This window comes from Drosophila ananassae, chromosome 2L, assembly GCF_017639315.1.
Source record: "Drosophila ananassae strain 14024-0371.13 chromosome 2L, ASM1763931v2, whole genome shotgun sequence".
Taxonomy (NCBI): Eukaryota; Metazoa; Arthropoda; class Insecta; order Diptera; family Drosophilidae; genus Drosophila; species Drosophila ananassae.
The window spans coordinates 3,353,489-3,376,996 of NC_057927.1; the positions used below are offsets into that span (position 1 = coordinate 3,353,489).

General features: G+C 39.7%; 4 protein-coding genes and 1 long non-coding RNA gene across 6 annotated transcripts; 1 reads left to right on the plus strand and 4 right to left on the minus strand.

Annotated features, from left to right (window-relative positions):
- Positions 1-4,360: 4,360 nt before the first annotated feature.
- On the minus strand, positions 4,361-5,363 carry LOC6500072. Of its 2 annotated transcripts, none has more exons than XM_001953240.4 (3): positions 4,886-5,362; positions 4,706-4,828; positions 4,361-4,656 (listed from the first exon to the last, which is right to left on the minus strand). In XM_001953240.4, the coding sequence occupies exons 1-3, from the start codon at positions 5,242-5,244 to the stop codon at positions 4,512-4,514; spliced, it is 627 nt and encodes a 208-aa protein (XP_001953275.2). In that variant the 5' UTR covers positions 5,245-5,362; the 3' UTR covers positions 4,361-4,511. The 2 variants fall into 2 exon arrangements, 1 of the variants encoding a protein (XP_001953275.2); XR_004309756.2 differs by having other exon boundaries at positions 4,641-4,656; positions 4,951-5,363.
- A 7,487-nt stretch (positions 5,364-12,850) lies between these two features.
- LOC116656575 lies at positions 12,851-13,516 on the plus strand. The gene is made up of 2 exons (XR_004311540.2): positions 12,851-13,189; positions 13,253-13,516. It is a non-coding gene; the product is annotated as an uncharacterized LOC116656575 (long non-coding RNA).
- Positions 13,517-14,794: 1,278 nt separating this feature from the next.
- Positions 14,795-18,430, minus strand: LOC6500071 (arrestin domain-containing protein 17). Its single transcript, XM_001953241.4, has 5 exons — positions 18,237-18,430; positions 17,652-17,780; positions 17,382-17,599; positions 16,711-17,305; positions 14,795-15,054 (listed from the first exon to the last, which is right to left on the minus strand). Exons 1-5 carry the CDS (start codon positions 18,349-18,351, stop codon positions 14,870-14,872), a joined length of 1,242 nt encoding a protein of 413 aa, XP_001953276.2. The 5' UTR covers positions 18,352-18,430; the 3' UTR covers positions 14,795-14,869.
- Positions 18,431-18,991: 561 nt separating this feature from the next.
- LOC6500070 (arrestin domain-containing protein 3) lies at positions 18,992-21,354 on the minus strand. The gene is made up of 5 exons (XM_001953242.4): positions 21,033-21,354; positions 20,391-20,534; positions 20,113-20,324; positions 19,468-20,050; positions 18,992-19,407 (listed from the first exon to the last, which is right to left on the minus strand). Exons 1-5 carry the CDS (start codon positions 21,145-21,147, stop codon positions 19,151-19,153), a joined length of 1,311 nt encoding a protein of 436 aa, XP_001953277.1. The 5' UTR covers positions 21,148-21,354; the 3' UTR covers positions 18,992-19,150.
- A 28-nt stretch (positions 21,355-21,382) lies between these two features.
- On the minus strand, positions 21,383-23,283 carry LOC6500069 (arrestin domain-containing protein 2). The gene is made up of 5 exons (XM_001953243.4): positions 23,040-23,283; positions 22,831-22,980; positions 22,568-22,776; positions 21,838-22,423; positions 21,383-21,780 (listed from the first exon to the last, which is right to left on the minus strand). The coding sequence occupies exons 1-5, from the start codon at positions 23,152-23,154 to the stop codon at positions 21,593-21,595; spliced, it is 1,248 nt and encodes a 415-aa protein (XP_001953278.1). The 5' UTR covers positions 23,155-23,283; the 3' UTR covers positions 21,383-21,592.
- Between the last annotated feature and the right edge of the window lie 225 nt (positions 23,284-23,508).

Genomic DNA, 23,508 nt, shown 5'->3' on the forward strand with positions numbered 1-23,508 from the left:
TCGATTCGATGGGCATTATTGAAGGCCACGGGAGCACCCTAATGCGATTTGCGCCCACCCTGCTGATTGTTACCGCCATCATTTGGCCTCTTTCAGTTGGCCTTTTGCCGTTTTGCCGTTTGTCGTTGCCGCTTTCCCAATGACATTATTTACTTAGCATTTGCATTTCGAAATTTTGCATTCTGTGCATTGGAAATTGGCTCTGCAAATACACAAGTACACACATTCAATGCGAAAGGGCAGTTGATTTTTACGTCTGCTGATTGTGTGCTCCCATAATGTTTATTTCCTTCCAAATAATGAATGGTTCAATTAATTCGAAATGGAAATCAAAGGGGCATTGGATATTCTTCACCGCAACGTTTACAAAGACATTTTTCCAGTTGAAATATGAATATTTTCCGGAGAATTACCGAACAAGTAGCCAAGCCAATGAAATGGAAAACGGCTTAGAAGAGTACCAACATTCAACGTTGTCGAGAGATTACAGTTTTCAGCTGGAAAAATTCATTTTCCATTCCTGCAGCTGCCTTTTTGTTTTCATCTTGTGTGCGGAAAACAAAATAAAAGCCGAAGTTGCATTCTCAGCCATTTTGTTAGCAAGTCAAACATTTTAAAAGCATTTTTGGACAAAAGCGAAAAACTCTTGCTGGACGATGGAATATTTTTACTATCCCAGCTACGCAGAAACTATGAACCGGAGTTTTGTTACTCAAAACCCAAACTGTTGTCGATGCTAAAAATATTTGATTAAATTTTCATTTTCGAAAGCACAAACTTGTGGCCTCTTATAGGCATTACATTACCTTTTACCTTTTGCCTGGGGGCTCAAAAGTTTCGTATCACCCGGACTAAAATATGACCCGAAGGTAAATGCGATGATGAGGCAATTTATTTGTGTTTATTTTTAGCATTCATTTTTCCCAAGTTCTTTTCACTTCTTTGTCGATATTTTACAGGAGCCATGCCCCCGATCTGCGACTCCTGCGCCACCCTGTGAAATGATTAAGTGCCTGCTGCTGGGGCGAGTATTAATAAACTTGTGGCACACGCTTTTCTACTACAAGTGGAAAATGTGAGTGTAAGGCAAAGGAATGACCAACGAGCCGCAGAAACGGCTTGTAAAGGGAGCGACAATATAATTTAAATTTATTTAACAACCAACTTGTTAAAATCGTAAAGTGCTTGGTTAGGTGACGGGGTCGGACGGGACGGAAGCGAGTCTACAAACTGCAGCTAGAGCCACAACAGCATTAAGTAGCTCATTAAATTTCCTTAACCAACACAGAACACAACGCAAACAAGCCACTAGCAGACCAACTGACTTTTCGTTTTTATTTTGTAAGTAGGAAATATTATAGTAGAAAAACGGCGCCAAAAGAAATGAAATCGCCGGAATGGGAGGGTCATGGGGTTGGTCATGGGCGTGGGCATGGGTATGGGTGAGGGGCGTGGCGGTAAGCGGCAGGCGGCAAACGGCGGGCGAGATGAAAGCGAGCGAGCTGTAAAAAAAATCCCGTAAGTGTATTTTTATTGCGTATAAAATGCATTTTGCAATGCCACACAAAACTCAAGTGGTGTGCGTTCCGAGCGGAAGTTACGACCAACGGGCTACACACACACACACAAACACAGAAAGAAAAACAAAAACTCTCCGGATTGTGGGAAGCAGTTATACTTGTGGGTTTGTGTGTGTGAGTGTTGTGTGTACACCACAAGGAGTCCTGGATGTGTAAAATTATGGACTACGAAATCAAGGATATCATAGGAAATTTATTTACCCTTTACTGAGGTAATTTTTAAATAATATTCATTAAAATGCATGCAATAAAGCACAGGAAGTCATAACAGAGAATTAAAATGTAGAATATTTATGGGTGCTTGTGATTTATTTGCATTCCTTTCTACAACACCTCACCTAAAACTCACGCTCATTGAATCTGTTATTGATTCCACACTCCATATTTATTAGGAAACATGAAGATTTGATTATACATACTTCTTAAAAGATATCAGCATCAAGCAAATATTTGAATTTGATCCACTGAACAAGCTCTTTCGCCAAACTAACTTAATAAACATGCATTTAAGACACTTCTTTTATAAAGTAACTCATCCAAACATCATTTTTCGTATTTATATGCAACTGGAGCCACTTAAACTATCATTTATCATACTTTCCCCCCGAAAGCAAACTGCGTGAGCCAGTGCAAATACCCCACTCAAGTAAAACAGACGAGTTGGCAAGCAATGATTGCTCAGCATTGGTACTTGTTGTTAAATATGTTCTACAAACAAACACCATTCATTACCCAAACAAATGGGAGGTTCAGGATAAGGAGCTCAAATAAAATGGCGCTTATGAGTGCGGTGGGAAATTGGCTGTGCGGCATAAAAATCAAAAGGTATTTGCGAACTTGACTTAAACTTGACATGGGCCAAGTGTCTCAGCTGTGGCATTGAGGCATTCAGCTTATGTTGAACATCATGTTTTCGTTTAATGTTCAGTCAACCAGAAGTTACCAATTACACGAGACTTTTCCAAAGTATCTTACACTTTGGGCACACAGTGCGTATGCTTGATAGAACTAAAAGCCTGGTATGGTGGTCTTTCTGGATTTAAGTTATGCATATTTTTCGTCTTTTTTTTAATCTCTTTGTTTTTTTTTTTTTGGAGACTCTCCTTTCGAGCGCAATTAATTATAATTTTTTCTCCGGCTATTCTGGCAACATATGTATGTATGAGCACGGACACGGGTGTCGGCCAAACATTTTTTAAATTATATATACGAAAGTGCACACAGACACTGACGATGGCAGGGGCAGCGTCACGGACTAGGACTCGGGCACAGACACTCCCACATGTGCCGGAAATTGGCGCACACCTTGCAGCCATGCAGTGGCAAGAATTTTTTCCATAAGCATCATAAAACCAGGAGTGGCCCGACGATGACCAGGCACTTTGGCCATGAGCGGCGATGAAAAGGAGGAGGGCAACGGTGGCTCGGTATGCGGAAATTATAATTTATAGCTGTGAGCTGCGGATGCCAGACCATCTACTGTGATTTTTCCCCATGGGGGAACCAACACTCCAACTCCTTCACCCTCCCAGCCAGTTATAGGGACCGGCTTTAAAATTGGTGCAACGGGGCATTAATTGAAGTTGGCTATTAGAAATGCTCGACGGTTCGAGGTCCAAAGACCACTCAAGCATGAATCATTTTCTATGGGAGTTTCAAAGTGTCAGAAAGGCTCTAGAGAGCAAAAAAAAAAAGAATTCATGAAAAAAGAAGCAAAGTTTTCAGTTTTTGTTAATCTCGTGTGTTGCACGAACTGGGGTGGAACATTCTCTTTGTGATGCAAAAGCAAAAGCTCATTCTACTATAGACTAATGGTGTGAAACTTTGCACATTGTTCGAAATGAATTCCACCACTTTAAATTATTTCCACTGGATTCATAATAGTGATTAAAAAATTTTCCACCAGAGCTGATAAATGGGTAAGTCAAAGCGAAGGAAAATGTGTGAATCAATGAGAAGCCTGACTGCTTTCACAGCTCTGATTTCGGATCTCCATACATACATATCATAGCCTTTGCAAATTACTTTCAGTTGAGATATTATTTAGCAATGTTTGTTTTGGCTGGCCATTCAAAAGCATAACAGAATATTTTATGGTTAATTGATTAATTTTAAAGAAGAAATAACGCCATAGGCATTACCATATTAAAGCTCAACATTTGCCCAGAATTTCTTCACCATTGTTCGCTGAGTAAACATTTGTCAAATTGACCTTTTTCAGGTGTTTATTCAGGACAAACAAAACTCGATTCAACAGCTTAAAAAAACGGTCATAAAATAGCATTTGACAAATGACGCACTTCCTGTCAACGAACACGAACACACACACATACCGCACACAAGGACATGCAAAAAGGACACTCGTATATGCAAAACATATCTCTCTTATCGGACACTATTGAAAAAAGTTCGCCACATTTGTGACAGCATTTAAATACACAATTTCGCACATAGTTACCCAGTCGGGACATAAAATAATTCGTTTATTGTTTGAATTTATGAATGCAAATCAAATATTTAATATGCAGAGCGACAGTTGGCTTAAAATTAATTTAGTGGAAAAACTGCCGCATTCTGAAGTCGGGTAATTACGAAATTGTATACATTTGTACCAACAAGCAACTTAACTTAATGTGTGAAAGATCTAATTATGACAGCGTTTTTAAATGTATATATTTATTAAACGCCTTACGGCTCTGATTACTACCATAATGAATGGAAAAGTTTTTGCAAAATTAATTTCAGACCAGCACAAATAAAAACCAATTTAATTCAACAGATTCAATTTATGCATTTAATTTATTGTATGTGGATTTTTAATACAAAGTAATTAGCTGGGAAATGGCTAGCTTGATTGCAAAAAACAAATGTGCTAATTAAACCATTTTCGAATGGAATAAATAGCATAATTGCTTTTTCAATTTTTTGACTCTAGTTTCCTAGACTTAAATCTGTTTTCATGAGATATTCGACGCGAGCCTTTGCTCTGGGAGGAAGCTGAAAAAATTTCCTGACAAAAAAGTTCAGCTCCCGTTTTGTATGCAACGGAGGCCAGAGGGTTTTATAGCAGAGAATTCTGAAAAGAAACGATTATTTTATGACTTCCCTTCTAAATTTGTGCTCACTTCTTCAAAAAATATTCATCGCAGATATTGGTCTGACTTTGAATAAGATGTTTCATTTCGCGCATAAACTGTTTATCGTATTTCTCCTTGGAATCCAAGTACTTTACGTAGCAATTTAAGTCTCTATAATGGTATGGATGAAATTATGCAGATAAGTAGGTTGTTATTTATAATAGCTACCTAAATTTCATAATATTATAGCTGGGATGGGAACTGATATCGGCAGAATCGTCATAATCCCTTACCAACATGGAAGTTCCCAGTTCTTCTATCATAATGTTCTCATATGGATCGTTCCGTAAGGATATTAACGAATCAGATTTGGTCTTTTTGAGCAAAGTTTCCACCTTCTTCGTGCGACTCTTGGCTCGAGCCAACGATTCCGGAGTCAGACGAGTGATGGGTATCTTCTTTCCCCGCAGTACATCGCCTTGAGGAGTTTTACTAAACGGCTCGACTTCCGGTGTTGTGTCAAACCGCGATGCAGCGGACCTTATGGTTATAGAGGACGGATTTCCAAAAAGATTACTCAGGTCCATTTTGAAATCTCCCACGGACTTTTCGGAGTCGTACAAAATGTGTGTGAATAATTTTAAACAGCTTACTTTCGTAGAATATACATACTGTGATGCCACAATTAATGCCAAAATAAATATGCACTATAGTTGCCAGTGTCAACAGTAAATTCATCATTCGGAGATTGCTTTAACGCCGCTAGTGTTAATTAATAATAATGAAAATGACGGAGAATATCGTTACTACACGTGAGTGCCTGCAATGCGACTGCTGGTTTTTATTTACACAGCAATTCACATTGGCATTTCAAAATTCATTCATTAATTTTTTAATTCAGCAATCAGGATGGCGTAGCGAAGCAGTGAATAATCACAAAAAATCGCTGTAAAAATATCGCATACAATTAATGAAAGCAATATGCATGCAATTATGGTAAAGGATACGCATGGTAAAAAAAATATTCCTGAAGTATATGACTGTCAACTAGGAGTACACTATAGAGTACCTCTTAAAAATGTTTCTATATTGAAAAAAAAATATATTTTCCATACCAAAATCTAAGTTATTCTTTGCTTTGTTAACTTATAATAATTTTGCTATAAAAAACTTCCTTGATTCAACATGTTATACTACTTTTATATGTTAACCCATTAGGTAGTTTGTTAAAATCTGCTTCAAAATTATTCCACACATTTTTGCGCCATTAAATATGCATTCGCGCGTTTAATTTCATTTTCTGGCCCTCGATGTCGAAACTGAGCCAGCTATCAGCCAGTAGGCGAACCACAAAAGTGGCCCATTGAAAGGGGAGAAGGCCTGAAAACGATTCGTTGGCCTCCAGCTGGAGACCTGGCCAAATGTTTGCCCAGCAAAAACACGGCCGCAAATGTTGTGTCTATTAAGAGCACATTTAACCAAAGCCCGGGCTCTGGCACGTGTGCAATGAAAACAAACGAGCCCATTATTGTTACACTTTTCTGTTTCCTTGGCAGTGGGTAAGGGTAAGGACTAACGGCAAAGGCTGCCGCACAGAGAGTAGAGGCCATTAATGATATATTATGGCCTCGAGAGGCTGGCCTAGACGATCCTTGAACTTCGACCAGGCATCGCCTGTGAATTGAACTCTAATTGCACATAATGAATTGCACACATTAGGTCAATGAACGGCCCAGTGCGGATTCGCACAAAGTGCCTAATGGAAATGCAATGAACTATTTATGAACACTGGGCGTTATTGGCCACCAAGAGTTGGCCGGTTCTTGGCCAAAGTTCCAGCACGAGCACGCACTCGGGCTGTTGAAGCCAGTGAGCCAATTCCCTTTAAAGGCACCCAGATTTATATTTATTTTTTCTTGGCATTTTGACAAACACCGGCTGCCACAAAAGTGACAACAAATCCCCACGGCGCGTAATGACAAAACACTGACTAAAATGTTAACAGCAAATCCCATTTATTACACCGGCCGTCCCATCGTTGGACGTTAATTAGCAAAACAGACACGTAAAAGGTATTAAATGCAAACTCAATCTGCCACCGGGGGGAATCGGGCACTGGTCCACCAAATCAGAAAGTGGCAAATTTAGTTGATCAAATTCGATGACACACCACAAGCCTAATAAACGAGTAGACCGATGGGAAATGTCCAATATTGGCGCAAATATTTTCGGAAAAATCGTCAGCAAACACATATTTTTGTGGCTTTAATTGGAAGCTTTGCTCAATTCATTTGCTAGAAATCCAACCACATTTGCCAATGACATTAATGACTTAAGCGCTGATCAATAAAAGTATTGATGGTCAATGGAAATGTAAACAACATTAAATAACACGACCTATAGGATTACATGGGTAATTACACACATATCTGACATGAGAGCAAGATTCAATTTTTTGAGCTGAAAATTGATTTTAAAGTCCATTAAAAAATTAAATATACTTTTCACATTTCCTATTTTATGAAAAATGTATCCTTGGCACTTACTGATCCTTTGGCAAAGTAAAACAATTTCACTTATGCATGGGTATTTTATTTTGTCAGACAAATTCATTTTAAGCTTTCACTTCAATGTCCCCTAAATCCAACAATCCTGATATAATCTCTGTCAAACTGGCACACACAGCCCAAACACTGAAATGTCCCACCCACCAAGCACACACTCGCCTCGCCCAGCTGTTTGAACAACTCAACTGAGACTTAAGAGATTTTCCAGCTTCAGTTTCCTCCTTTTGTTTCTAGGTCCTTGGTCAACTTTTAATTTATTTGATAACTGCAGAAATTGTGCACCTCCTCGAGTTGAAGGAGCATGAAGATGACTTTTGTATAGTTTTGCAGGCAATTAATTTCAAACATGGCTGCAGCCATTATTCACAGCGGGGAAAGCATATTTTAATTTGATGAAGACCTAATAGTGTTTCGAGCATATGTTTACAGCAAAACTTCTGACAGGGATATGGAGGGAAAACTTTAAATGCAAATGAGTTGGCATATGGCGAATTCCGAAGGACTAACATCATGCAACCCAGCAGTTCACATGTTTCGGTAAAGGATTTCGCCACTCGTTCAATTCAGATGCTAAATGCTATATATCTGAGGAGTTTGTGGGGAGAATTCCGGTGGGGGAACCGTTCTCACATACCACAGAGTCATCAGGTTAATTCAATTTGAGTTGTAAGCAAATTTTGCACAAATTAAATGCATAAACTTTTCCCATTGACAGACACAGTCATACGAACCCACACGTAGCCGACAGCAATAAATTTCAGAAGTGTTTATGTAAACGACCCCGATTGTGTCAGAAAATGAAAACCATCGCCGTCTGGCTGCACTCTGTCATCAGGGAAGCGGAACGCAAAGCCTGTGCGATTTTTTCGCCTGGAAAATGGCAAGGCGATAATAAATCTTCCGCTTGAAACAAATCACAGTAATTCCATTATATAAACATTTAATGATGTTGCCAGTCAAAGCCGCCAAATCCGAAATCCAAAATACGAAAATCCAAATCCTCCTCCAACGAACCAGAGCGACAATTACTTGCAGCCCGCTAGCAATTTGTACGACTTCATGACAATGGCCAGAATCGCTTTTACTTGCTTTTCAGCGCGAATGCAGCAACATGGCCAAGTTGTTAAAATAATCACAAAGAATGGCCACCTGCTCAGGGGAATTTCACTGAACAGGAAACAAGGCTAGCAGGGTGGCTGGAAAGGGTTCTCCATCCGGATTCCGGACCAAAGACAAAGTTGCAGTGCAAGCCGTGCAACCCGTGCAGCCTTGCCATTGCGATTATTTTTAATTAGCAAAATTTCTTTATGCATCGACAGTGGCAGAAAAGGCAAAGGAAAGTCTTTCATTAATTAGAAGCAGCCGCATGGCATGGCATGCCGTGGTAGAACTGCATAGTTCTTCCCTTCGTTGCCCAAAGGAGCTGGCTAAAAAGTGAGCCGCAAACACACTGAAAAACACATCCACATGTGGGCACTAAACTTTTGCCACCTGCCTAACCTCAACGTCAACACACCTGTGCTTTATATTCTCCCATAAATCTGCCACGAAATAGAAGCGACAGCAAAAAAGTCAGAGTTTCGTCCCGCGAGGAAAATACTCGTATTTGCCGCCGATGTTGAAGCTGCTTATTAGCTTTGACATTCGAGTGCGATGCACTCTGGCCAGAGGTGTTTCGCTTGATGTTTTGCAATCTTCTTTTTATCATCCGCTTGTACATCATTTTTTTAGGACCCACATAAAAGCCAAAGAGGCGGTGGAGTTGCAGGGGCAGCTCGTAATTTATTGCTCCAAGCCATGCAATTTGATGGATTTAAAAAATCTGAAAAGCATACCTTTAATAATCTAGTTTTAAAGTATATTTCAAATCCGATTCTTGTTCATTTTTAATAAATCGATACCCCCCCCCCCCTATGAATATGTATCATGAAGCGGACATAGTTGTCCGCAAGTTTCGAGATAAAATATCCTTGCCGTTTGACCTCAATGCGACAAGGTACGTACAACTTTTAAGCTCCGGTGATTTTAGTTGCCTTTTGCGGGCAAGATGAGACTGCTTCTGCCCTTAGCCTGTATTGCCATAACCTTAAGCCACGCATCGGATATCCAGCTAACCAAAAAATATCGTAAAACTTTTCAACTTTTCCATTTCACTAAATGTGTGTAGAGCAGCAAAGATATTTAGGAGTCGGGAGTAGGAGAAGAAGGTCTTGCCTGTTTCTGGGCCATTTCAAAAATGACTAGCTCACGTTCCGTTGTTGAGTTGACCGCATCACGCTCCAGAGCATAAAGCAATTACAGTGCCGTGCATTGAATCCTGCTGTTCCTTGGATCCTCCTGATGCATGCCCCTTGTTCCTCATCTACCTCTTGGGCGGCACTTTGATTTATGAAATTTTTCGAGCACCGACCCAGAGTCTTTTCACCAGCCGACAGCCTCTCAATGGATCCAGAGTGTCTGTGCGTTACACCATATTTGATTTTCAGTCAGTCATTGACTTGACTTGACTTGGCTAACCAACTTTCTGACACCGAGAGTATGTGTGTTGGGAATAAACCAAGAAGGAACTAAGATAGCTACATCAAAAAGGAAAATATGTGAAAGCCACTTTAACTTTTCCTTCAGCCTTTTTGATTTTTCTAAAAAAAAATATATGTTTCACAAAAAGATCGACTTATGTGCATATAAAATATATTCAACCAAAGTAATACGTCGTATTATATAAGCTTTTATTGATGCACTCTATTACCTCTTTGTTGCAACCTCATTTTGTTAATATTTTCCCTGAAACTTGCTACCTTGAGTCGATTGAATAGAAGTTGCTACTCTCAGTGCAATATAATGTAACTCCCGAGTTTTTTTTCCAAAGAAACTAGTGAAAAAGTGGAAAAGTTTCGGTTGCATTTGGTTGTTGTCGCTGCATCTCGGAAAAGTGGCTTAGACTGTCGACACAAAACTTCAGTCAGACCGGGCTTAAATCTTGTCAATTCCCATTTTTGTACAGGAAGGTATGGGTGTCTGGATTTCTTCCATTTCGCACAAGTGACAATAAAGTTTTTAGTTTTGGGGAAACTCCCAAAGGAGCGTGATGAGTTTTTGCCATTAGCCAGAATTGGGTAAACTTTCTGGTTTATAGAGAGCATGCGACCGAACAACGAGCTGCCTGTTAATGAAGCCGTAATGAGAATAGCCTTGAATGTTGTCTGAAATAATGCTTCACAAGCTCCAATCGAAATGAGAGAAAGACCATTTGGAGAAGCAATTTTTGAGGCTTTCTTAGTTGCGGGGGAATTGCTTTTCCGCCACTAATCACAAGTGCCCAATCATCTTTATTGCTTGACTCGAAATCAAATACCGGCGGCTGTCGATTGCAAACAAGGACTCTGAACACAAGGACAAGAACCTCCCAGATTGCTGCCGTCAAAGCCGCTGAAATTCGTTGGCATCTGGGGGAAATTCACTTGCGATTGTTTGTCAGAAGAGCTGGCGCCACCACAATGTAGCTGAAGGAAGGAAGCTCGAGTGGTTTGGTGGGCGGCGGTGGCTCCTTCCGGTGGTTATGGGCGGGTTAGCTGGAAGCAACCATCGATGAAATGCCCGTGAAAGCCGCAAAGCACACTCGCCCTGCCAAAGACAGGCAACTGGGGCAAAGGTGCAAACCGTCGAGGATAAACAAAAAACACGTTGCGTTTCACCAGAAAAAGAAAACAGAAACAAAACCAGCAAAAGCAACAGAAACAGAAACAGCTTCCACTACGATGGCAAAGCCATAGGAAAAATCGTAGCCCACGGCAAAAGCCAAAAAACAACCTTACCAAGAAAAAATAAACGAAGCGGGAAAATCGAATCCACAAAAAATGCTAATTTCGGTTGGGTTTGGTCTATTCGGTGATGTTGCCGTGGTTGGGAGGCAGACTATAATGTACAACATTGGCCAGCAAATCGGGCTAAACATGTCTATCTGTGTGGCACGTACATCGGCATTATCTATAATCCATTAGGAGCGCAATCAAGGCAGGCGGGCGGCAGAATCAATTGCAGGCACTTGACACATGAATAAATGGGCTTTTGTACTGACACCGAAATAAATTAAATAATAAAAGTCTCAACAGCAACGCCTCGGGATTTGTTTTTGCTGCCAAAGCCGTAAAAACTCGAATGTATCCAAATATCTAAACAAGGCCATTTTTGTTTGTTCCAGGCTTTGGCTCAATATTCGAACCTCATTTGCATGTTTTTACAGTCCTTACGCCGAGGGCTAATCTCTACTAATTTGGTTTTTCTGTTTTTCACTTTCCACTATCTGCAAAAAAAAAGAAACAAAACACCAACAATTTTCACCAAATATTCGTAACTGCAGCAACAAGCAAATAAGCATCCAGAATCCACTCGGAACAAGAAGTCGAAACTAGTTATGCATTTAGTTTACCCTGTTTGGCGTTCGGACATGCCGAAGCCAAATGCCAATTACCACGAGAACGCCATTGACTAAGCCATTTAAATGCAGGAACCGCCCAATGCGACGGGTAGTCTGCCCGGAATTCAGACCCTGATTCTCAATAGACTGAGCAGACATTTTGGGGGGAATGGAAATTACTTAATGCGGTCATTAGTTCGGCGCATTTGGCCAACTCGATTCGACTGGGTGCGGTGTCTATCCTACGTGACCACACGCAAAAAAATGTTTACTTGTCTTTTTCGGTAGGAAACTAATTAACACAATTTATCAAAAAATTGGCTGAAATTCTGTTTTATTCCCTATGTTGCGGCTTCTACAGGTTATGAAATAATTTATTAAATGCAATATTTCTATCTGCATTTCTTCGGTCTCTACATGAATTCCTGGAATCCGTGTGGGAGTGCAATTAAGCTGCCACCGGCAAGTGGACTCAATTGAGTTGAGGTGGAATTTTTAGTTGGAAGAAAGACGGATTATGAGTTGGCGAAATGCTTTCAATGCTTAATTCCCAAGTGTCAATTGCTCGGGATCCGCTTACACTTAAACCACCATTACCACCGCCAGCACAACCAATACCACCACCGACACCATCAGCACCCCATACTTGGAATGAATTGGAAAAATCGAGGTGTGGAAATGGTGTATCTGGAGGCCAGAAGGACAGGAGGGCTGAATTCGAAGAGATTACCAACAGAAAGTTGTGCATTGAGGCTGCTGGAGTGGAGCTGGAAAAGTGGGGTCACCGGTAAGCACGGGTCCGCGAACAAATGCGCGAATGATAAAAACTAAACATGTCCGTGGCTTTGTGTTTTGTTTTCCACCCTGAAAATTGTCCCTGCTGGTTGATGGCTTTTTGGGCGTGCCGGAGGCTAAATTTAAGCATTTACGATGCCCGCTCTTGACGCCCGCAAAACATTTTCCCGAAATACTTGTACTTGTGTACAAACTTAATTCGGCCGCATACCTTGGCGTATTTCAGGACACAAGAGCCCTGAAGACGGAAAGTGCGTTTTAACGAACGTCCCCATAAAACCGGAGTGATATTGTTTTTGCTTTTAAAATCTATTGATCTTGAATGAACGCTCTTGTACCTTCATATGTGGGGGTCGCTCGTTGGTTCAAAGCCAAAACAAAACAAAAAAAAGTAATTTAAAATTTTTTTTAGAAAAAAAAAAAAGAAAACAAAAATAGTAAACAAAAAACATATGGTCTTATTTACCTCTTGAACCCAATGCAGCTAATTAAAAATATCGATAGGCTCAGCTGACCCCAATTGACATTCACCCCCCCACCACAGCTGCTCCCCTTTTTGGGAATTCACCCACCCACGTAAGCACCTGTCAAAAAGTGACAATCCCAAAAGATGCATTTCCTGTCTGCCACCTGATTTCACTTTTATTCTGAATCTGCATCTGTGCATCTGTGCTAAAAAAAAAATTTTGTAAACCAGTGACCCAACCTCGTGGAGGAGAAAATTAGTGTGTGATTTTTTTTATAAGAATAGAGGTGAGAAAATATTGAGCTCCTTGCCATTCCCTGCATTGGCTTAGTGTTTATTTTCCCGTTTAGCGGATTTTTGTTGCTGGATGACCCTCGATGCCCGTGGATTTGGAGGCACCACCTGGCCCAACCTCGGCATCCATCATAAGCACCAGCATCACCACCAAGCTTCAGGGATTATTTTTACGACCCGTCGCCGAAATTCCGCCGGCAACATCAACCCCTCTGCCTGTGGAGTCTTGGATCTTTTTTTATGTATTTTTTTTGTATAAAAAAAATGACAAATATCACGTAACTACAACTATTAAATATCCCCGCGAGAGAGGACAAAAATCCAGTAATTTCGAATACCCTTTAAACTTCAAAATTCAAATTAAAAATTGCAATTTTCAAATCCTATAATTTACCAAATGAAAAAGAAGAAAAAAAAAAAGGAAAACCTAAAAATCCATAATTATCAATTTTTATATCATTTTCTGAAAAGTCTTGAATTATTATTTCTAAGCAATCCCATTTGAAAAAAAAATTACTTGTTAAGCCCCAAACCTGAATTATTATCTTTAATTATCTTTAATTATCTTTAAGTATCTTTAAGTATCTTTAATTATTATTATTATTTACTATTGAATTGTTCTAAAATACCGCAACATTAATATTAATTATCATCGAAAATATCTTTTATGGTTAATGAAAACCCACCTAATGTTAATTTATTTTATAAGAGATTTTCCTGAATTATAACGTTAACTAAAATGAATTTATATTAGACCTTTTGTTTGGGCACCGGAAGTAATCTCGCCACCCATGCAGTTAAATAACAGTTAGCCACCTCAAACATCTTAGCCAAGGAATTTTCTTTTTTTTCTTCACCCCCAAAACAATGCTATTTAGGAATCCTTCTCCCAGGACCCTTCCTATTCGATCTACGACGATTCGCGTGACGACCATGTCCATACTGAAGGTACAAGAACCACTCCCACTTTCCCTGAGCACGGCTGGAGCCTGTTAGTAGATCGAAGTACCTTCAGGACATGTGCCAAACCGTTACACATATTCCAGGTTTAAAACTCAAAACCCTCTAAAAAATTGTTTGTTAATTTTTCCATCTAGATATAATTTATGGAAATGTTATGTTATGTTATATTATTCAAACTTATTGCTTATAATTATTGTCTGAACAACTCAAAAAAACGGAATAAAAATTTTAGGATTCAATATTTCTCAGCTATCAAACTCACTATTGGAACTGTTATTTCATCGGAAGCATAACAGTCCTTTCAACATGGAAAATTTTATGCTTCGTATTTCCATATCCCTAGCTAAAGTGGAACAAAAAAAAAAATCAAAATCAAAGTCAATGTTTCTTTCCTTTTTATCCAGCAATATTTACCCAACGACAAAGAGATGTAACATGTTGCCAGCCTGGAAATGTTAAAAGTTTTTATACCAATACTTACTATAAAGGACTGTTAGTCCTTTTGAAACATATTATGGCATATAACATTTTATAGCCATCTGAACAACAGGCTGAAAAGGTTCTGTTACCTTGATAATTTTAAGCATAAGACCTAAACATTTATGGGAAGTTTAGAATATAAGAGTTTATAAGAGTTAACAGTGTATAAATTGTATTTTATGGGCAACATTTTAAAAAAGATATAACGTTTCCGCAATGGTGGTTCAACTTTACTTAACAAAGCTCTGGTTAACGAAGCCCGCATTCCGAGCGTTGGCCGAAAGCACAGGCGTGGGGCTGGGGATGCTGTAGACCGGGTAGAGGGGGGCAAACTCATTGACTCCAAAGGCGTGGAGCTCCTCCTCGTTAATGTTGCCCTTCTGCGTGTGTTTGGATTCCTCGTATTTCGGTGGATCTAGGGAAATACAAATATAACCAAATATTTATTATTAATCAACTGGAAATGAATAAAATATTCCATTAAAAGCCTTAAAAAATATGAATCATACATGATGTAAAAAGCGTATACCAGCAAAGAAAGCTTTTTATTGGCCACCAATGCTTTAACATGTATTTCACTCATGTTTTTTTTTTGTATCTAAGCATAATAAATTATGCGAAAATGGTTTCTGAATTTGCCTCTTAAATTCGTGGATATTACCACAACCGATAGAAAATTATAGACAAATAATCCTGAAGTGATTTTACTCCTATTTATGTAACTTTTTAGTACTCCCAGATTTTAAGTTAATACAATTTTAACTCAGATTTTATTTAATAAATTTAGTCTCTAATAACACTGGCCGACAATATCCAACATTTTTATTCCTCCACGCATAATTTTACCTGCTCCATAACCTTTAGGCTCCCCTGAACCAAAGTTCAGAACAAACATAGGTTCTATCACCCACAGTTTCCGCGGTACACCTAAGAAAAGAAATTGATCAAATTTTACCATATATTGAATTATGTAGGCCGTGTAATGGCGATGACCATCATTGTTTCTAGTACATATCATTTTTGAAATGTATGTGTACCAACTAAAATTAAAAAATGGTTGCTAGCAGTTTCCATATCTTTGGAATACTCATCCAAAGTTGAAATCTCAGATTTTCTACATTAATTTTTGGTCTTCTATGATTTTTCCCCCAAAATTTTCCTATGGAAGATTTTTATTTGCTTATTGAAATCAGTAGATCACTACTATGTTTTAATTTTGGATTTAAGGGAAAACTCGAAACATTTTAATTGAACTTATTATAGGTGGTTAAATAATTTTTTAGTCAATTAATTTAGAGTCTTTAATTTCATTTTGAATTATTGTCGAAACAATCCAGCTGAACTTGCAGTAGATACGTTTTGAAAATAGAAACAGTTTTTAAATTTGAAAGACTAAATTAAAATAAAATATAAAAAATAATAATAAAATAATAATAAAAAATAATAAAATTATTTCGAGGTTTTCCTTAAACCCAAAATTAAATCATGGTATGATCTACTGATTTCAATAAGAAAATAAAAATCTTCCATATAAAAATGTTTGAGGAAAAATCATATAAGGCCAAAAATTAATGTGGAAAATCTAAGATTTAAACTTTGGATGAGTATTCCAAAGATATGGTAACTGCTAGATACCATTTTTTAATTTTAGTTGGTACACATACATTTCAAAAATGATATGTAATAGAAACAATGATGGTCATCTTCATAATACGGCCTACATAATTCAATATATGGTAAAATTTGATCAATTTCTTCTCTTAGGTGTACCGCGGAAACTGTGGGTGATAGAATCTAGGTTTGTTCTGGACTTTGGTTCAGGGGTGCCTAAAGGTTATGGAGCAGGTAAAATTATGCGTGGAGATTTTTTGCTGTTGGCCTGTGTAATTTAATGGGTTAAACACTCTAGTTTCATTCAAATATCATTTTTGGCATAATGACATTTGCATTAGCGCAATCAATAGATAAGTATCAGCGTATTTTTTGATAAATGGATTGATAAAAATGTTATTAATCGCAACAAGTTCAGGAGCACGTAATTTAGGAGTAATGGAAACAATTTATCACTAACCTGCATCCGTTGGACTGGGTGTCAGATCGGTGGGAACACTTCCCAAGGCAGCAACTAGGGGCAGCTCACCGGGTGGATCCCTCCTGGAGACTGGACCCTCGTAATGGGCACTGCGCCTCGGGGGCTGCTGCACCACCATTCCGGACACTGCCAGGGGAATGGTGCCAATGGTCACCGGCATCACCATCAGCTGCTGCTCCCGCAGACTCTTTACCAGCGCCTCCACCTCCAACTGGTAGGCGATCTGGATGAGGTTGCTCAGCTCCACACAGGTGGGCGGCGTAGATGGAATGGGCAGGTCGATGGTCAGGGATCGGGTGGACTGCTTCAGCACAGAGTCTCCCTTGGCCCGCGAAATGATGATGCGCTCCACTCGAGAGTGCTCCGGGGTTATGCTGTAGTAGCGAACTAGCATTACCAGACAGAGTCGCAACTCAGAGACGGCCACGGCGGTGTTGTTAACAACAACCACAGTGACGGGAATTCGCTGTCCAGGCACATAGCCCGCCTGGGGCAGGTGCAGCTCCAGCTTGAGCGGATCTGTCTTGCAGGGACCACAGCAGAAGGTCCGGTAGCCCTCACTGTGTGCAGCCAACTATTAAAATTAAATTTATATGAACTGGGCCAACCGAAAATTTAACTCTTTCTCTCAACTAAGAGAACCGGCTTACCCTCAACTGAGGAGTATCAAAATTCAGATCCAACATTTTCAGCACCGTGAATCCCTGTGTGTATGCCTGGTCAAATTTCCAGGGTCTGATGAGCAAAACTTTCGCTATATACCGGATGCAGCCATGACGGCCCTCAAAGGACGAAGGACACTGGTAGGGTAGCTGACAGGCAAAGTTATAGTTGTGCACCCCAGCTTGAATAGTGTGCCTGTTATTGTCTAGCAAAAGATAAAAATAAATAAGTGGGCCAGCTCTTGTTTTCATACTCACTTTGCTCAGAGCCCACCAGATAAGTGTTGGATGATAAATAATCCTCCCGACCAGCGTAAAGTTTGGACGAGCCCAGACTCTTTTCGCTCCATTTGGTTATAGAATAGCCGACCACCTTGAGTAACACGGCTGAGAGAAAAGAAAACACGAATGAGTACAATCTCGACGAGTGAGTTAACGCATAATCGGACACCCACTGATACACTATGGACTTTAAATATATGCAGTAAAGTTAAGATTAACCATCTTTAATCTGTACTCAACTACTCATAAAAAATTCCTTTCCTTTTCCGTTCAAATTATTCAAATTTTTAAGTCTCCTGGCTTCTTCTTGGGGCTCAACGGAAATGTTTCGCATAATCTCTTTATTAGAAGAGACTTTCGAGTGTTATCAATCAACTTTATACATTCCTCGCCAAAAAATGCCCACAATACTTAATGTCGTCATAAAAAATATACAATTCACATATAGACATTTCGTTATCGAACAAATATTTATAACACCGTGGCCATGTATTGCTAATTATAAAACGGTTTGATCAAGCTCTATTTTGGAAGGGATTAGGGTTTGTGGAAAATTTTTACCTTGTATTTCCTTGGGTCTGTCGCATTTCAGGGTTACACAGCCGCTGACCAACTGACCGGCGTAGAAAGTGCCGTGTCTATTATTGTCGAAGCTGATCTCACACGTAACGACCATTTTTGTGCAAATAATTAGAGTCCGGGAAAGCAATCCGCTAAAACCGATGGTCCGGGCAACGAGTTGCGACTAATTTAAGTACAAAACTACTGGACTGCTTGCGGCCCGACGGCGTCGTAAGATAAGCGATAAGAGCCCCGGGGGCGATCGTGTTTCTCCGGGAATGATATGGAATCGGAATGAAAATTTGGTCTTAGAATGGTATAAGAGCCGTAATGGCTCCTGCCCTTGGCACTCAAGAAGCAAACTTTTGGATGAATTCAGTAGTTGGTTTTTAGATTTCTGTTCTGTTATCTGTCGTTGTGGAACCTCAGACCTTGGCAATGGACATTTTTTTATAAAAAACGTTTATGTTCAAGGGGTCGTGATAAGACCTACATACTTCGTATTAACATAGTTGATACTTGAATATGAAAAGGGCAATAAATTGACAAATGAGGTTCTGATTTCATGAATTATTGTTCGAACGTTAAAAGTCATTGAACAAAATTCTACAAAAATTGAGCTTTATATATTTTTCTTTCTTTATTATTGAGTGCATATTTTGTATGCCTCTCAGATTTAATTCGTTGTATATTTAAATCACATGCACACGTTCTTTGAAACCAATGTTAAATACCAATAACAAATTCAAGTTCAATTACGCACGTTCAAATATTTAAATTCATTTTAATTCTCTTGTAATACAAAGGATTATATCGATTGCACAAAATTACAAATTTCATTCAATCATAGTAGTTTATCATTGGTACTTAATCAGACTTATATGTAAGCCTTTGGATAGTTTTATTGTCAATATTCACAGCCAGGTCCCCTTGTCCTTGTCTAAATCCAAAGCCGGATTGACAAAGGCCCTTTCGGCCATATAGTTCTGTGTGTAATCCGTTGGGGGTGGAGCCGAAGGACTGGGAATGTCGAACACTGGATAGAGAGGCTTGTAGGCACTGCCATCCAGGCTGAGAGTATTGGGAGCCACTGGCTCTGGGTCGTCGCAGTCCTCAGGAGCCTTTGCAGCAGTTGAGCCCATGTGAATAGCCTCCTGGTAGTTGGGGGGAGCTGAAAATTAAATGTTCATTATAGAAAAGTGAATCCAATAAAAGTTTGATTTTAGCTTACGTATAGATTCGTCTACAGCCCAAGGACTCGATGCATCAATAGGCGGTGCAGTGGCCGTGTATCCGGAGCCCAAGCCCTGCACATCAAGTGGCTGATTGAGCAAACCCCGTGGCTGAATGGGCACGTGCTGGGTCAGGGGAATAGTGCCAACAGTCACGGGCACGCTAACTAACTCGTTTTGGTGGCAGCCCTTCACCTGGGCTTCCACCTCCACCTGGTAGGCAATCTGGATGATGCCGCAAACGTTGAAGCAGGTGGGCGGTGTGGCCGGCACCTTAATTTCGTAGTTGTACAGTTTTTTGCAATTTCTCTGTACGGGGTCGCCTTTCAGAGTGTTGACCACCACACGCTCAGAGGTGGTGTTGGGCATAGAGGGTGGCTTACTGTGGTAGGTCACCAGCATGGCTAAGGTAACCACCAGCTGCTCCACCGGAATGTGACTCTCGTTGGTCACCAAGACACTCAGTGGAATGCTCTGGCCCGGAACGAATCCAGTTTGGGGTACAGTGAGCTGCAGAGACAAGGGATCTGAGCGACAGGGCCAGCAGCAGTAGGTTTTTGAGGTTTCACTGTTGGCGGGAACCTAACAGAAAACGAATGAATACAATGGGTATTTATTTTCCTTAGATTAAATCGTATTCTTACCCTCAGAAGTGGGCCATTAAAGTTTAGGTCCATTACTTTAAGTACAGTGAAACATCTTGTGTAGCTCTGATCAAACTTCCAAGGCCTAACCAATGTCACATTCGCCATGTAACGCACCCTGCCATACATTCCCTCGAAGGACGAAGGACATTCGGTGGGTATTTGGCACGTAAAGTTGTACACGTGAATGCCAGCCTCAATTGGTACTTGGGCTGAGTAAGTAAATATTAAATTCTAAGTAGTCATTGTGTTCCAGGTAACGCACTGTAAATACTCACTGCTTAGATTTGATCCCACCAGAAATGTTTTGGATGAAATGTAATCCTCACGGCCGTAGAACGAGCGACGTCCCCTCCTCCGATGTCTGGTCACCCTTTCGGTCCATCGGGTCTCGGCGTTACCAGTCACATGCAAGGTAATGGCTGCGGAAAAACAGAAAAAAACTGATAATAAAAACAAGCTTGCAAACACTTTTGGTAAATATTTGCACAATACAGTACAAGTCGTCAAGGAACATGGAATTTTTATAGATTTTAATAAGGAACATGGATGGGTTGAGGAGGATTTTTGTACATTTTTCCTCGTACCTCAAATAATATATATATTTTTTTACTATACACCCCATCAATTAATGCGAAACAATTGATTATTTAAAAATAAATTAATCTTATCGCAGACAAATATTTATCATTGATATACAATATATGTGTGGCTTTCGAACACCTATTTGTTAGCATTAGAAGTTTGCACGTGTGCCTCCCTCACAATTATAAATAATATGAATCACTGTGTTCGATCTTTGCCGCAAAATGCTTAAATACACTTGAAAGTACTAGCTCCGATAAGATAAGTATGACTCATGCTCCAAATATCGCAGAATTTTTGCAAGTAATTGCAATCACAAAATGAAAGTCGCTCACCTTTCACCAACTTCATCTTGTCCGATTTGATGGTTACCCTGCCCGTCATCACCTGGCCCCCAAAATAGGTGCCATGGGGATTGTTATCGAACTCGATTTCACAGGTTACCACCATATTGGTAATTGTAATTGTAACAACTAGTTTATTTATTTATTGGTCCGATACACCCCTGATGGCGGTGCAAACACGACTGATTTGATGTTAGTGATTAATGCCAGTTCAAGTTCCATTCACTCCGCAAAAAACTTCGGATAGACGGGACTTCCAAGCTCTCGGGTGCTATATTACGAGGACTACATGCCCATTAGGTTTCGCAGCCGGAAACAAACTGAAAATGAAACAAACTCTGTGCTGGGTCTATATGTTCTTTTATTCGCAGCGATGGCAGGGCCAATTTTTATCTTATCGCGTTCAAAGAAATATATAGTATACAAAGTACTCCCCAGTTGCCGCACACAAGGGGTAGTGGAACCCCTGCATAGATTTAGGAGAACCCATTGGATCCTAGAAGGATCAAAGAACAGTGCCTAGAATCTCTTACTCCGTCACTGAGCCAGTCTCATTTGTTTTTCTCTTTGTCTAAGCCAGATTGTTTGTTCTTTGTCTCCTGGGCTATAATCGGGACATTAAAGACGGGATACAAAGGCTTATAGGGTTTATCCTGCAAAGCTCCATCCACTGGCTGCTTTTCCTTTGATTTGTCTGGAAGTGGTTGCAAATGCATGGCCTCGGCATAACTGGGTGGGGCTGTAAATTAAGTTTAAAATTGATTTATTTGTCATATCGGTAGCTTGGATGTCTTACCCATGGAACCATCCTCTGGCCAGGGATAAGCAGGAGCAGCTGGTGCACAAGCGCCCTCATTCTCCAGCAAAACCAAAGCCCTTTCATCTGGAGCCTGGGGAGCTGTTGGGGTAACTGGAAGATTTTGTGGCATTTGTGGCGTAATGGGAACACCGCAAATGGTAACCGGCATCACAAGTGTGCCATTAATGTGCATTCCCTTAACCTTTGCCACAACTTCGATCTGGTAACCAATTTTAATAATGCGACACAAGTCATAGCAAGTGGGTGGAGTGGAGGGCACAAGCAACTGGAAATCATACAGTCTCCGAGAATTTCTCATCACTCCATCGGATTTTATTTTAACCAGCGAGCATCTCTCAGAATTAGTATCCATTTTTGAGTCACAATAGTAAGTAACCATCATGGCCAGGCTGACTTTAAGTTCAGTAACCTTAATGTTGCTGTCGTTACCCACTAAAACTGTCAGGGGAACGAGTTGGCCAGGAACAAAACCGTTTTGTGGTAGGGTTAGCTCTAAACTTAAAGGCTCCGAACGGAACGGCCAAACCCCAAAGGTCTTCTCACTCTTTGCCATCACGGGAATCTATTCAATGTATATAAAAATATAAAAGTGATGTATTATCAAGACAAGAAGCTATTATCGCTTTATGACAGTGTTATTAACAAAATTTAGTGCTTTTCATAAACATATAATTAGGCCAATGATAACTATAAACTGTCTTTTTACCTTTGAAACAGACTCGTAAGTGTGTAAGTTCATCACTTGAACTACCGTGAATGGTCTTGTGAAAAGACTGTCGTACTTCCAGGGCTGAACTATATTCACATCGACCATATAACGTATACGCCCGTGGAACCCCTCGAAAGATGACGGGCAATGGAGGGGAATTTCGCGGGCAAAGTTAAAGGTGTAGGTACCAGGTGCCAAAGACATTTCTGTAAGGACTTCATTAACTAATTGGCTAAAGGAATTTTGGGGCTTTGTCTTACCGTTACTTGTGCTTGAACCTATTAAATAAACTTTGCTGGAAAGATATTTCTCAAAGCCATTAAAGGATTCTGAGGTCGATTTGTTGTTAGAATCCGTTTTACTTTCCGTCCAATGAGTTTCTGCGTAACCTTTAACCTTAAGGCGAATGGCTAGTAAAGATATTTATATAATTAGATTTGAAGAAACATTTAATCCCAGAACTTCTTACCTTTGATTTGGTAAACTTTATCTGTAGATAACGTCACTTGACCAGAAATTGTTTGGCCCGCATAGTAGACTCCATGTACATTGTTGTGAAATAGGATTTGACAAATTATACCCATGATTTTTTTCAACTGATAAGACTTATATTTAATAATTACAAGGGGAACTACACGTTAAATAATAGTTATGTCTGCTCTCAGATGTTGAGGTGTTTGCGCTTTAATGGTCACAAGTGTACTGAGTAAAAAAACTATAGGCAAGTACTTTTATGCTGCACTACCCTTAGTTCGATTTATCTTATCAGCAATAATATTCATAAAATTCCTAGTATTCTAAAAACCCATAAAATTTTCTTTTTGCTCATTTAAGTGATAACAACTGATGGAAAAAATTAATGAGCCAATAAAAAAACCCCCAGTTGATATTTAACTCAAAGAGAGAGTTAATTTAACTCAACTAATTTGTACTTTTTC